The sequence below is a fragment of the Danaus plexippus genome, chromosome Z (assembly GCF_018135715.1).
Source record: "Danaus plexippus chromosome Z, MEX_DaPlex, whole genome shotgun sequence".
Lineage (NCBI taxonomy): Eukaryota > Metazoa > Arthropoda > Insecta > Lepidoptera > Nymphalidae > Danaus > Danaus plexippus.
In genome coordinates, this window is record NC_083559.1 from 7,134,700 (window position 1) to 7,149,782 (window position 15,083).

The 15,083-nt window shown below is 35.1% G+C and overlaps 3 protein-coding genes across 4 annotated transcripts; 2 read left to right on the forward strand and 1 right to left on the reverse strand.

Annotated features, from left to right (window-relative positions):
• Window positions 1-20: 20 nt before the first annotated feature.
• LOC116778008 (uncharacterized) lies at window positions 21-2,647 on the forward strand. Its single transcript, XM_061526434.1, has 2 exons — window positions 21-928; window positions 1,136-2,647. Exons 1-2 carry the CDS (start codon window positions 197-199, stop codon window positions 1,211-1,213), a joined length of 810 nt encoding a protein of 269 aa, XP_061382418.1. The 5' UTR covers window positions 21-196; the 3' UTR covers window positions 1,214-2,647.
• On the reverse strand, window positions 2,481-8,671 carry LOC116777345 (pyruvate dehydrogenase phosphatase regulatory subunit, mitochondrial). Its single transcript, XM_032670844.2, has 16 exons — window positions 8,424-8,671; window positions 7,764-7,976; window positions 7,530-7,693; window positions 7,320-7,453; window positions 7,139-7,241; window positions 6,966-7,067; window positions 6,640-6,812; window positions 5,602-5,794; window positions 5,381-5,530; window positions 5,136-5,296; window positions 4,917-5,065; window positions 4,548-4,845; window positions 4,288-4,467; window positions 3,868-4,068; window positions 3,549-3,655; window positions 2,481-3,250 (listed from the first exon to the last, which is right to left on the reverse strand). The coding sequence occupies exons 1-16, from the start codon at window positions 8,669-8,671 to the stop codon at window positions 3,121-3,123; spliced, it is 2,706 nt and encodes a 901-aa protein (XP_032526735.1). The 3' UTR covers window positions 2,481-3,120.
• LOC116777494 (enkurin) lies at window positions 8,571-15,031 on the forward strand. Of its 2 annotated transcripts, XM_061526433.1 has the most exons (5): window positions 8,571-8,708; window positions 13,364-13,436; window positions 13,540-13,830; window positions 14,170-14,386; window positions 14,458-15,031. In XM_061526433.1, exons 1-5 carry the CDS (start codon window positions 8,648-8,650, stop codon window positions 14,626-14,628), a joined length of 813 nt encoding a protein of 270 aa, XP_061382417.1. In that variant the 5' UTR covers window positions 8,571-8,647; the 3' UTR covers window positions 14,629-15,031. The 2 variants fall into 2 exon arrangements, with proteins under 2 accessions (XP_061382417.1, XP_032526955.1); XM_032671064.2 differs by lacking the exon at window positions 8,571-8,708 and having other exon boundaries at window positions 13,168-13,436.
• The last annotated feature ends 52 nt before the right edge of the window (window positions 15,032-15,083 follow it).

The window sequence follows — 15,083 nt, forward strand, 5'->3', positions numbered from 1 at the left end:
AAAAAAAAAAGGCTATAATTGTCATATGTCACTCAGGGTCTCTTTGTTTTGTTTTTAACTAATTTTAGAAATATAAGAAACAAGCAATACAGTTTATCCGAATTAAGAATTTATATTATAAAACATATTATACATAAATATTCTTCATAAACCATAATTTTAACTGAGCGAATGACATTATTTCTACCCAATAAAGATGAATGAATCTAAAGCATATTCATCATTATTTGCGTTGGTAGATAGTCACTTATCAAAAACAAGTGTTAACGAAAGTGATAGTGTTGGTTCTCATAATGAAATACAAATACCATCTCTTAATGGATTGCGGAATGGTAGTGTTTCCGAGACATGGCTATCGCTGCCCCCTACTCAAAGACTACCAATACCAACTCTCAATTCTGGTGAAAGTCCAATAACAAATGTTTTAGCTGAACAAGTGGCAAATATGCTTAAAGCTAAAGAAAAAAAGCAAGAAGAAGAAAAGAAACAAAAATTAGAAGAAGAATTGAAAAAACTTAAAATTGAGGATGAAAAGAACTCTGTTATTGATTTAATGAAGGCTTTACAAACTTCATACCATCCGGAAACCATGTCTCATTCTCAAGATATTTTGAGTAGCAGCAGCTCCTTTGAATCCCTTTTTGAGCTAAAATTTACAGACTGTGATAAAGAACCTGAAAAAACCAAGACTCCAGAGCCATTGCTACCTTGTACTACAGACCTGTCACATGTCTTGAAAAATAAAGTTAGAAAAGCCAAATGTTCTAAATTTGGAAAAGTGGTTGCATCCAAATTATGTCCTGTTGCTTTAGTTTACCTAAGGGAAAATATTGATACAAATATTACTAGATTTAGATTTGATACCACATCACCTTGTGATGCCATTAAAGAAAAATTAAGAAGACCAACAATATCTTGCACTTATACTGTAAGTAACACAATGTAATGGTTACTTTATAATTCATCCATTCAATTTGACAAATTATTACCATTGAAATATGAATTGTTGACAATAATTTTATAAGTAAGATAAGATTTAATAAGCCAAAAGTTTGTCAATTGAATAATGTAAATATGATAAAAAAAAATGTTAAACAAGGTATAAAAATTATATAAAGAGTATTTAAAAATTTAGACAACAGAGATCCCTGCCTCTGATCACATTGATGCATACATGACAGAAGAAATTTATGTAAGTACTTGCCTGCAATAAAATAATATTTTGTTACATTATAGATAAATGTCATAATGAACAAAATTATCCATTTAAAAAAAAAAAGACATTAGACCTAACCTAAGACATATAAGACCTTTCTCACAAGCACTCTCTTTAACTAACATATCAGACAAGTGCCTTCTAACTACATTAACTGAAACTGTTTACTCCTATACTTTTACATAGAAACAGTTAAACCCAAGATCAACATAAAAATGAAAATGTATAAATCTAAAATGTTCATTTAAAAGTCTACAAAAGATTCTCTTATTTAAGTCCACCCACAAGAAAAACGTTGGATAGAAAACTAATTGTTTAACAATATGCAATAAAATCAGAAATCATCTATAGCTTCCAAAATGGCTCAAAATTGCCTAGAGTTGAAAGGTTTATTCCATAAGTTAAAACATGGACCTCTTTAGAAATAAGTAGAGGATTAACAAAGTTAAATTTAAAAAAAATTATGTTATAGATCAAAAAGTTCCATTAAAACCATTAGTTCTGTAGGTTTCAAAATGGCTCAAAAATTCTACCTCGCTTATAAACAGCAATTTTTTAGTACATATATGTCTTAAATATTTTATTGAAATAGCTAATATAGTATTACTTTATGGTGGTGGTTAGAGATGAAAATATAAAGGTAGAAACATCAGAATAGAACTAGACCGAGTAGAGCTTTAATAACAATGCATAATAAATAATTGAATTAAGGTCCAAATTAGAGGAAATACTGTTTTTATTTTAAATCCATTGTCCAAAAAGTGTGTGTTAAATTGTAAATAGTTTTGAGATTTTATTTAACATTACATTATTAATTATTTTATAAGACAAGCTGAATTGCAACCTCCAAGGTACTTGTTTTTATAATTACCTTATTTTGTGTTGTTGATAGGTGGGACAATTTTTTTTAAGACAAATTAATCTGTATATTGAATGATATACTTCTGGATATCTGGATAGTGAATTTTAATTTTGAAATTTTTTATACATTTAATATAAATTGAGCTTAAAAATAATTAAGTTTAGATATAATTAGAATTAGTTAAGAAATTTTAATATTATGTATTAATGGTAGAAAATATTTTTATTACAAAATTATATGTTTAATGTTATTTAAAATTTATGGTATTTAAAAAATTATTAATAATTTCGGATATGTCAACAATACAAATAAAATGTTATTAAGGTTTTTTTTTATTAATCGCAACTGTATTCAAATAAATTAGACACTGACATGTGAAGATACAAATAAAATATAAACGCCTTATAGTGTTGAGTTTTATATTGACAATATTAAGACATACATTGTGGTTATTTGATTCTCAAGGTTAAATAATATACTTTCTAAATGTATAAAGAAATGGCTTCCTATGTAGACATTTCTAATGACTAAAAATAAAGGAATCTGAAATGCAGATCCGATCTCGACTATGGATATTGTTTTTATATATACATATCATACTGATTTCACTTCATTCTTAAAGATAATACATTAATGTTATGAAAAATTCATAAAGCTTTCAGGAATCAGTTTTCTTTCCAATTTTATTTAACTTTATTGTTTCAAAGATCATTCATGCCCATCAATATCATACCTGAAAGTTTCTAGAGTAATGTAAGCACTTTTACAAAAAAATTATATCTGAATCAAAGCCATTATGACCTTACATGAAATGAGCCGTAATGTTTAGTATTAAATAATTAGGTGTATGAGATGAATACTAATTGACTACTGTTGACTAAAACAGGCACTGTCTTTATATAGGCAAAACAGCCCATATCTAGTTATACCTAAATAAAAATGTTGGATACTACAAAATTTTAAACATACACGAAAACTATTACAAGTTCTAAGTTCATACAAGTGGTTATAACCTATAACTTTTGATAAATTTTGAATAGTATTAAGGTTGATAATGACGCCCCATATATTGATGTTCGTGTTGTTTTCTCGTTGCTTGGTAAACGTCTCGCTCTTTGTCTGGATATTTGGTAGGTAGATTTGGTGAATGTAGGTTCACTTTCGCTGCATAACTGTAGTACAAAAACAACTTTTATAAAATTCACATTAATACAGTATTGATGGCAGTAATGTTACGTAACTTAGAATGTCCTTACGTGCCAACTACTGCGTTTGTTTGTTTATTTACAATTTTTCAGTATGGTCTAAATGTATCGATTTTTAGAAATTTAATAATTAATGAAGAGCAAATGTTAATACTATATTTTTTTATAATATAGCATGTAATAACAAATGAGAGCTTACTAAAAATGAAATTGCTAAATAAATTTTCATATTATTAGCGAAGACAAAGAAAAAATATAACGTTACCGTATGCCAGCGATATCAATTTCGTAGTGTCCACTGAGAACGTAATCGTTAGTAACCCTTTGTTCTGTACCATTTTTATCCAAGTTTTGTATGAAGCCGAGGCAGACCTATTAAATACGTACAATGAGTAAACGATATGAACCATGTTTTATTATAGGTATTTAACTTTTTTCATATATTTTTAACTTGAATAATGGATCACTGAGAAGGTACCAATATTCTTTACAAATCATCTAGCTCGTTACACACCAAACAAAACACTTAGGAATCATTATATACATTTGCAGTTTTAGAATGATTCAAGTTAACAATTCATCACCTGTTTCTTAAAGGTATATCCGTAGCTGGTGGTTGTAGTTTGGCCGCAATAGTCACCGTCCCTGTATATCGGCTCACCGCCCCACGACCACAGATCCATCTCGTGGTCGTGATCTGTCAGCAGGAGCTGAACGTATTGTCTCCTTATACCTTCTTCTTTCTGACGTAGCAAGGCGTCACGGCCGATGAATGGTATATTTTTCTGGAATGTTATGAAAACAGTGTGTGTTATTAGTTAAATCTATGCTATTTGTATAAAAAAACGAGAACTATGAATAATAATACAGAAATTATATATCAGGCTGCAAATGAAATAATTTACTACAATTCCATGGCGAAAAATGAAAAAATTCAACAAAAATACATAAATTATATTAATGTCACATGTAAATTAAAATACTTAATACATTAAGCTACTAACATCGAATTTGACGCGCCAAGTTCGTCCACATTCTAATGGCGTGGTCATAGTGTCGAGGTCTTGTCCCCAGAAGGCAAAAAACTTCTCTACACGCAGCGCCCTTGTTGCGTAGTGTCCAACATGTCTTATACCAAATTTCTCGCCAACGGTCAACAAACGATGATAAACGTGGAGAGCGAACTACACACGTAAAATTAATATGAATAGGTTGATTGTGCACGATCATAAAAGAGAATTCATAATCAACTTGTGTAATGTACCTCATTTGGAATATATAGAACATAACCCAATTCCCCAGTGTGGGTCAAATTCATCGCTCGGATACCATTAGCTAGACCTACGTCCAACTCTTTAAACGTGAAGAATGGAAAATTTGATGGCGATAAATCTGTATCCGTCAATTCAGACAGGAGACTTCTAGTGAACGGTCCTAATATGCAAATAGCTGTATACATTGAAGTGACATCCGATAAAGTCACACTACCATTTTTAGGTAAATGTCTTTGAAGCCAAACTTTACACCTAGTTTGTTGGATTGTTGGTGCTATCATCATGTAACTGTAAAAATAAAAGACAGCGATACAATAAAATATACTCATCACTGTTAAGACTTATATCATACTGCTTACTGATTTTCTGCAATTCTAGCAAGGCTGCAATCGTTCTCGTAACCCCCACGTTCATTTTGCATTCCAGTATGAATGATGCTGCCGATTTGAACATTCACGTCATTTGAACATAAATATTGAAGTAAATCCACAACTTCGGTTCCTTGGGACTGCATGCATGTAAATAACATAGTTAAGCGTCTTTTTAATATAAAGAAAATAAGATATTGAAGAGCTTACCTGTATGTCTATTTTTGTAAACGAAGAATAATCAGCTAATCCTACGGACTCGCGACAGGACCAGTATTCGCTTTGCACCGTATCGAACCAATGCGGTTTACCAAATGTTTTTGTATGAGCTATTTTAAACGGTCTCGGTTTATCAGAATCTGTACTTGTATCTGTTAAACAATATAGGTCTTACTATCGGAACAATTATAAATATCGTCATTGATAAAGTATTATAATATTTAAGTTTGTCTTACCGACTGGTTCGAACCAAGTTGGTCTTTCATATCCCATCACTTGCCCAAACGTAGCACCCTTATCCCTTAGGGTTTGATAAATCGGAGACAGTCGAAGATTCCGCCCAGTTTCGAATTCGTAAAATGGATACGGTAATCCATAATGAACACCTATAATAAATCAAAACGTATAAAGTTATCTACAAAATTATATACATAAATCTAGATAAATGTGTACTGACCTGGAACTTCCTTCATCCTATCCCTCAGAAACCGTTTATTATTATGCAGACCGAGAAATCTATTTATATCTAGTTCGTACATATCATACTTTGAATATCCATCAACGATCTCATCTACAGTAGCTTCAGCGACGCCTCCAGCTGCTGATATCCCAACTGTCTTCATGCCGCAAGCAACATGGTAGTTTGCCATCTATGTTATAAAAATTGCTTTTAAAGGTCATTCACATGAACGGTTATGACAATGACGATGACAATATCTGATTCTGTCGTTGGCAACTTCCCATCAATATGAATGAGCCTTTAATCTTCATTCCAAACAGAGATATAAGAAATAGAGAGATGGTAGTAAAATCTTCGTATGCCTCAAATTGAAAGTAACATTCTCTAATAAATATTTTTTATTGTATGTGTTCTATTTCTGAAGAAACGACTCTGTTCTTTTTAATTTGATATCGATTTCGTTTTTATCAATCTACTTCTGATTGTACGTCAAGTACAATAAAAATCACATGCCACATTCTCCATTAATACGGAGTAAAGGCGAGCTTCAAGGCGAAATATCTTACTATAATACTTCCATTAAAATTATTACACGTATTATAAGGACGTCTCATTTAAAAAAACGATCCTTATAGTGACAATTATCTAAATGTATTTCCAGCTTTACATTTATTTTAAAGCGTAATCTTTTGTTGTAATAAAAATCCTTTGCTCTTCAACTAATAGTTAAAACTCAAGAAGTTATACATGAATATAATATTTTATTACGTAGTTATTGTTATATAGCCATATAACACAACATTACTACTATTTCCCTTAAAGTAGTAGTATCTTCTCTCAAAACGCTCGATATAACGAATTTAGCAATGCTGGGTAAATAGCACCTTCTAACAGCTATAATCGCAACATCGAGCGTTCTGCGAGAAACAATTTTTATTCTTCAATGTACCTTCCATAGAGGATTGACACAATTTTTTTTTTTTCTAAATACTGCAATAAAAATAATATGTTAAATACACAAACTACCGTCATTACCTCAGGTGATTCCCCTACGATCCATTTACAATCCGGTGAAAATGCCTCGAGTCCATTGCAAAGTTTGTGTAAAACAGCCTGATTGAGACTGGGAACACGTTTCAGCAATTCTTGCAATAAAATGTGGAAATGGTCCCAATCTTCAGCGACACACCGTTGGGCTGCATTGAGAACTTGAAAGAAAGTGTACAAACTTTTACAAATTCTGAGAAAAGCCTGTATTTGCTTGAAGTGTTCAGATTATAATTTATTTTACAAGAGGTACTAATTAATAGTTTACATTTTATTCCAAATTCATAATTTCATTTAAAAACGACTTTTCTTACTTTCTTCTTCATACACTGGTTTTGCAATTGGTTCAAAACCCCCAGCCAGTATACAGCCATTCCTCTCTCGTAAGTAAATGAAGCCATCTGGATCACGGACAACTAAAAAATTTTAAAGGTGATAATATTTTATACAACAGGAAAAAAAAATATTGATTATGTTTTTAAATTACCTGGCATCATAGGACTCAAGTTTTCAATCTGCTTTGTATGCAAATAGTAGTGTTCGCACGGAAGCAAGGGAACTTTAACTTGTGGCTTCGCTAGCTGTCCAATCTGAACAAGATAGGAGAAAATGATTCAACAAATCTACAGAAGACCGCAGATTTGAGATAAAAAAAAATTTAAACATACCTGTCTAGCCCAAAAACCAGCACAGTTGACAAAATACTGGCATTCAATTGAACCACTTGTGGTATCCACACCAGATACCTTACCATCTTTAGAGTGTACAGCCTTTATTGAACAATCCTCCATAACACCAACTCCTAATAAAATATATTAATATAGAAATATATAATAATAAAAATCAGGTAAAATATTTAGAAAACCTTATTATCTGACCATTTTCCACAGCAGCTCTCATTAGGGACATGCAAAATAAATGTGTGTCACCCACTCCATCCCCAGGTATCCATAGACCACCAAGCACATCATCAACATTCAGCATTGGCCATATATCTTGACATCTCTTAGGACTGACGAGTTCACAATCAATGCCCCAGGAGCTGTCTAAGGAAAAAATGTATTAAAATCAAAGTTGTCTAAAGTTTTCTATGAAGTAAAATTGTTACATACACTGATTGACTCTTCATTCTTCTATAGACAGTCATGCGGTCCCTGGTTCGAGCCAATAGCAGTGATCCACATTGTTTCCAACCAGTGGGTCTTCCTTGTGATTCCAAATCTGCTAGGAGTCTTATAGAAGATTGAGCAATACGAACTTGAGCAAGAGTGGGCTTAAAGGCTCCAACAAGACCTGAAGAATGCCACCTACTGCCTGCACCAACTCTGTTCAAAAATGTTTCATTCTATCAAAAATGGTTGTTCAGCATAATAAGATTCTAATTATATATACATATTTAGTTATTATTACTTTTTTATAGGTAAAAGTAATATTTTATTAATAAATCATGAATAATATACGAAACAACACATTTGGAGCAACATTAATGTCTTTGGTTAAGTATATGTATTAAACAGCAATACCAAACAAAGAATGCAAAACATAATATAGAAAAAGAGTATAGTGAATTTCTCATAACTCATAAAAATAAAATGTAGATGAGACATTACCAAATTAATGAAGAGTACCTTATGAAGAGTAGTGAAGAAAGTGATTGCACTTTCAAAATCAATAAAGAATGATTAAAAATCTAGGTCATGTCCCAAAATTAAAATAATGTTTATTATATAATGACCAATTAACATTATCCAATTTTTTGGAGGCTTACTTACTTTTCTTTTTCTATAACTACAGTATGGGGGCCCCATCCTCTTCTTGCAAGATGATAAGCAACAGCAGCTCCCATAACACCGCCGCCGCATATTACAACCCTTGCGCTAGAGGGCAATGATGACAAACAATCACGAAGTCTTTCTTCGTGATCAAGAGAATCAAGGCTTGATAAAGACCTAGATCCATCCCTGATGCATTTAAATCTTGTATAGTTCTGGACGCCATGTCGAACTCGACTCACAAACATAATGGGCTACTGCGCACATACGCAATTGCACTGCAAGGTATTAGTACAGTGTACATCAATAATTTTTAATATCTAAAAATATTTGGTGCAACAGCAATGACATTTGTTTGACAATTCTCTGACAACTCTCTAACATTTTTAAAATATATCTAAGGCTTTGAACACCTCATTATTATATATATTTATCGAAAATTTACTGAAATTTAAAAAATATTTCAAGTTGAAAGTCTTTAGAAATATAAGTTTTTCGGATAAAATTTAATACATATGAGGAACTTATCTTCTAAGAACTAGTATCCAGAGGGTGTTCTACTAAGTATTTTTCCGATATTTAGCCCTGGGCATACGGGTACGCGAACCCGAATCCTCGAGCCACCACTTTCATACCTTTATCCTCAGTCCATGAAGGTGGTGTCCTGTTCCTCCCCCCATTCCCCTTCCTAATCTCTTTCCCCCCGTCTCTATCTTTTCCTTTCTTGGTTTTACCCGTAAAACGGGGTTTTGGAGGTCAGACGGCAGTCGCTCCGTTAAAACCACTCCTCGCCACTCACATGGTTGACGACATTAATGGACTGGGTACGGCTAGGGCGTCGCCGATAAACGACGCGCAGGCACATCGCCCTACACCTGCGATAAGTGGGCAAGGGCTACAGTGTCAAGTACGGGCACGGCTAAAGACGTCAGTACCCCAACGGAAACTCCGCTTTGCAACGTGGAATATTGGCTCTCTAAACGGACGATGCAGAGAACTCGCAGATGTACTCATGAGACGTCGGGTCCAGTGTGCGTTCTTCCAGGATACTCGCTGGAAGGGCAATAAGTCTCGGAACGTCGGACAGGGTTACCGGTTGATATACACTGGGTCGCCTTCAGGTAAAGCTGGTGTAGCGGTAGTGCTATCTGAAGAGCTTCGGAACGGTCTTCTTGAAGTCGATCGCCGCTGCGACCGCCTGATGCGGGTGCGGGTACTGATCGAGGGAGTGATTACTAACTTGATCAGTGCTTATACTCCTCAGGCGGGATGTAGTGGGTCCGAAAAAGAGTCATTCTGGGAGCAATTTGAAGAGGTTCTACGTGCTATACCAGCTGCTGAAGTAATCATAGTTGGGGGGGGACTTAAATGGCCACGAAGGTAGGGCTGCGGAAACGTTTGATCTTGTACACGGTGGTTTTGGTTATGGTCGCCGTAATGCAGAGGGAGAAAATATTCTCAGAACCTGTATTGCGTCTGACTTAGCCGTGAACACGTTCTTCCAGAAGAGTCCACAGTACCTTATCACGTATAAGAGCGGGTCCCACTCAACCCAAATAGATTATCTGCTGACCAGACGGTGTCATATCGGCAAGGTGACTAACTGTAAAGTCATTCCTGGTGAAGGCGTGACGGCCCAATATCGTCTTCTTGTCATGGACTATGTCGTTAACCCGAAAAAGAAAGTGGCCGAGAAACGTAAGCCTCGGATCAGGTGGTGGTTGCTGAATGGAACGATGCAGACCAGCTTTCGGGCAGAGGTTGAGAGTCAAAATCTGTCGATTAATACCGAAACTGCTCAGGAAGTTTGGGATCGAGCCTAGTCAGCAATTATCACAGCAGGTAAACGAGTTCTAGGCCTTTCTAAGGGAGATCGGGCCATTGACAAGGAGGCATGGTGGTGGAATTACGAAGTGCAGGAGGTGATTCGTGAACAGAAGACTCCCTTTAAGAAGTGGCAGCAATCAAACTCTCCTGAAGACAGACTAGAGTACATAGCAGCGAAACGTGCCAGTAAAAGGGCTGTTGCCAGAGCCCGCAGTGATAGGTTATCACCGTTATATGATACACTTGAAACTGCGGAGGGGCAGAAGCTCATTTACAAATTGGCACGAGCTCGGGATAAGGCGACGCAAGATATCGCAAAATGTCTTAGCGTCAAAGATTCCCAGGGCACGCTGCTGTGTAATCATGCCTCTGTGAAGGAGAGATGGAGATGCTACTTCAAGGAGTTGCTAAATACTCAGCACCCATACAGTCTTCCAACCGAAATACCTCCTAATCTTGGACTTATTGCCCCGATAACACCTGAAGAAACTCGGAATTGTCTTCGACGCATGAAGAATCGGAAAGCGGTGGGACCTGACGATATTCCGATCGAAGCGTGGAAATCATTGGGCTCTCTTGGTGTGCTCATACTGACGGACCTTTTTAACCGCGTCTTGAACACTGGGATTATGCCACATCAGTGGCGTTATAGTTACATTACCCCTATACACAAAGACAGGGGCAGTGTTCAAGATTGTGGTAGTTATAGGGGCGTTAAGATCATGAGTCACACTATGAAGGTCTTTGAGCGCATGATCGACCTCAGGCTCCGCCGAGAGTGTACTGTCTCGGAATGTAAATATGGATTTCAGCCAGGATCGGGCACCTTGGACGCCATTTCTGCCATCAGAACTCTGATGGAGGCATACAGGGAAAAAAGGAGAGCTCTGCATGTCGCATTCCTAAATCTGCAGAAGGCCTTTGACTGCGTGCCTCGTCAATGTATCTGGTGGGCATTGCGATTCAAAGGGATCCCTGAGGCCTATATTGACATCATCAGAGACATGTACCGCGATTCTGTTTCAATGGTTAGGACTGCTGTTGGCGATACAAAACCCTTTCCGATCTCAGTAGGGGTTCATCAAGGCTCGGCTCTTAGCCCCTTCTTGTTCAATGTAGTGCTGGACACTGTCTTGGCTAACATCCAGGACTAGCCTCCATGGCTGATGATGTATGCCGATGATATAGCGCTCATTGATGAGAGCAGGTTGACACTAGAGCGAAGAGTGAACCTCTGGAAGGGTACGCTTGAGAACGGTGGTCTTAAACTAAATGTGACGAAGAACGAGTACATGGCTTGCGGAAGCCCGGACTCTTGCACTATCCATATAGGTCCTGAACCAGCCGTTAAGTCGGAAAAGTTCGGGTACCTTGGGTCTATTCTGCATGAGCCTGGAGGCATCGATCACGATGTCCAAGCCCGGATCAGCGCTGCTTGGGCGAAATGGCGTGAGGTCACAGGTGTGGTCTGCGACCGCAGAATACCGCCCAAGTTCAAGGGACTAATATACAAGAGCATAATCCGACCGGTTCTCTTATATGGAAGCGATTGTTGGCAACACTGTCCAGGCACACTCAGGAGCTTCACGTCACGGAGACGAAGATGCTGAGGTGGATGTGTGGCGTAACGCGGGCTGACCGTATACGTAACACATTTATCCGAGGTAGTCTTGGAGTCCGTGACGTAGCGGATAAGCTTCAGGAGAGTCGCCTGAGATGGTATGGCCACGTTGCACGCCGGCCTGAGAACTACGTCGAAAAAATTTGCCTTGATATGTCGGTCCCTGGAGCAAGACCCCCAGGATGCCCAAGAAAGCGATGGCTGGACACCGAGAAGCAGGATATGAGAGCCAATGGACTTACCACCGATGATGCTAAAGACCGTGCAAAGTGGAGGAGTTTGAGCAGAAAGGCAGACCATGGCTAATGCTGGGATAAATTGCCAGGAAGAAGAAGATGAGGAACTTATCTTCAAATCTTTCTTCGTTTTTTATATGCTTTAAATAATTTATATTAATAAATGAAATTTAAGTGTTAATTTAGAATTTCAAATAAAAACCATTGTACTAAAATTATAAGAAAGTATGTATGATAACAACATCAAAAAGGCAATTTTTTAAATGCTTATCTATCTGTCAGCATGTTCCCGCTAATATCTTGAACTTAATATCTTAATATCTTGAACGGTTAGATCGATTGTTACGGGAATTTCCCTCACTGGAAGGTAATGTCATTAGGAGTAACTTAGCCTACTTAATAAGTGACTTCGAATAACAGAAATTCTTATATAATAGTTTTTAAATATTATACCCAAAGAATAATTATACAGACATAATATTATATACGGACTTTATACAGGCATGCAATTTATTATAATACTATAACTAGTGTCGTATAAGCCGTTAAATAAATCATGCCTAAAGCTAGACTTTAGTGTATTTCAAAGTATTGGAAAAGATTTAAAATTTTCTATATACCGCATCGCACTAAGAGCACAAAATGAGTTTTGTGTGGAACAAAAGAGAGTTATTATTTTTATATAAGGACCTTGCAACGTTTTATCTTCGTCCAGTGATCATAAAGATAAAGTCAAAGACAAAGCTGCTCCTGCAATCGGTTATACCTATATGGAAGTAATACCTATAGGTAATAACTGTTTAAAAAAACTTTTTCTAATAAGTAAATAAACATTGTTATAGTTAATTCGACAGAAGTTAAAATAATTTTGATGATTTCTTAACAAGTCTCATTCAGTCATCTAAGGAAAACTTCTAATTCTTGTCCTTTTTAATTCACTTGTATACATAAATAACTCTAGCGATATTTTATCCCAATAGTACCTATAGCCATTACATAGACTTTATTAACGCTGACCGAATATTACTACCGATTTTACCTGTGAATAGCTTTGTCACTATTTGAAATAAATACAATTGAAACAAAATCACGTATAAACAAGTATAACCAGTCATATGTAAATTGTGAACGTTACGACTAGCGTTGTTGCCTTGACAACAAATTGCAAATGGTTTATTAGATTTTTTGACAATTTTTATATGTGCCACGGATAAAAGAAAAACTTATCCAATTATTAAATAAAATGTCTATTGTAGAAATTATTCAGCACAATGAAGTCATATATACAATTTTGGATAAACCACCGCCAGAACCGCCTAAAACACCGAGGTAATATGCAGTGATCCGTTCATAGTGAAATCAAAAATTGTTAATGACTACGACAGGTTTCTTAATAAAAAAAATAATTTTAATAATTCATCTCAACTAAAAGGTATCAATCACAATTGGAGAAACAGCTAAAGGAAATGAAAATACCGAAACAGAGGCGTACATTTGGATATGCAGAAACCCCGCTCAATCCCCCTGACAACTTCCTAAAAAAGGGGGAAGGCATTGGACAGCCTATAAAAACATCTGATCACAAATGTTTTGTATCGGGCAATCTACCTCCAGTGCCGAAGCGTTCAGCCATGCCCAAAAAACAAGAGAAGCCCAAAGTAAACTTTAGAGTACTAAACATAAAGAAGGCTATTAAAACCAAACCAAAGCCCTTAGAGCCCCGGTAAGTAAAACTTAAGCAAAGATAATAAACTTTCGAATGCTGACTTTTGTATTTATAGTAGATTATACTCATCTAATGATTTAAGGTAAACATGTATTTGGACAATTTTTTTATTAAAAAAATTATTCATCTGCTCGCCTTTTACCATCTCTCCAATAATTAAAATTTTAATGTTATTTATTAATATAAGACCAGTTGCTTCAAGTAATAAATGATGCTGAAAAGATCTTTAAATGATAGAATATCTTTTTAAGAAATATTAAGAATATTATAATTAAGAATCTCGTTGACATTATTTATTACTAATTGCAGCAAACACATATACTATATCTTTTACAGATTGGTGGATACACGAGATGGACACATAAAAAAAATTAAAGGGTCCGGGGAAGTTCCAGAATATTGTCTTAGAAAAGATTTTGGTCAAATGCCAGCATATTTAGTAAAACGAAATAGAAAAATTCAGAGAGACCTGGATCGTATTAAATATGCAGAAGAACATAAGGAAAGTTTATGTAAACTCATCAATGAACAAGAGAGACAAGCGTTATTGAAGGTAAGTGTTTCTGAATGAGACCTATTTATGCATATCTCCTGAGTATTAATACAATATAATATATGTTTTAGGATTTAAAATATAATTGGCAACTGATGCAGAAGGCATTTTTACAATTGCCAATGCTAACGGATACAATTCCGAAGATTTTGAAAAAGACGAAAATGGAACAGGAGCTACGACAGTTGGAAAAAGACATAGCCCTTGTAGAATCAAATCCATATATTTATGTATACGATTAATTTTATTTGTCTTTACGCAAATTAATAATATTTTTTCAATGTCATTGCCATTATCAGTATTGCTTATAACATATACGTCTATTATTTAAAATTAACAGTAATTAAACAAAATTATTTAAAATTAACAGTAATTAAACTTGTGTGCAGAAACACACATGTTATTTTGTTGTCCAGCGATCTTTTCTAAAGGTGTTATTATTAAAAGGCATATTGTTTGTTATAGAATGTAAGCTTTTTTCGACGCTTCATTACATTAGAAGTAGCGGCAAAACTTTTATTATCAAAACAAATTTATCCGAAGTAGGAATGAAATGAAATAAAAATGAATATACAAGAAAAAATAATTGATATTTTTTTTGTTAGTATCTTTTTTTAAAGTAATTTTGATATAAGAACAAATTATTAGTAGAAAGTAAAATTGGTACACTGTATAACTTCGAAGTTGGGTATTAATT

Coding starts and splice junctions, on each gene's coding strand:
- LOC116778008 (XM_061526434.1), top strand. CDS start 197: ATGAATGAATCTAAAGCATATTCATCATTATTTGCGTTGGTAGATAGT. Junction 929..1,135: donor CAATATCTTGCACTTATACT/GTAAGTAACACA, acceptor TTAAAAATTTAG/ACAACAGAGATCCCTGCCTC.
- LOC116777494 (XM_061526433.1), top strand. CDS start 8,648: ATGTCGAACTCGACTCACAAACATAATGGGCTACTGCGCACATACGCA. Junction 8,709..13,363: donor ATACGCAATTGCACTGCAAG/GTATTAGTACAG, acceptor TGTCTATTGTAG/AAATTATTCAGCACAATGAA. Junction 14,387..14,457: donor AGAGACAAGCGTTATTGAAG/GTAAGTGTTTCT, acceptor TATATGTTTTAG/GATTTAAAATATAATTGGCA.
- LOC116777345 (XM_032670844.2), bottom strand. CDS start 8,671: ATGTTTGTGAGTCGAGTTCGACATGGCGTCCAGAACTATACAAGATTT. Junction 5,297..5,380: donor AACTTGGTTCGAACCAGTCG/GTAAGACAAACT, acceptor ATTGTTTAACAG/ATACAAGTACAGATTCTGAT. Junction 3,251..3,548: donor ATTGATATCGCTGGCATACG/GTAACGTTATAT, acceptor TTTGTACTACAG/TTATGCAGCGAAAGTGAACC.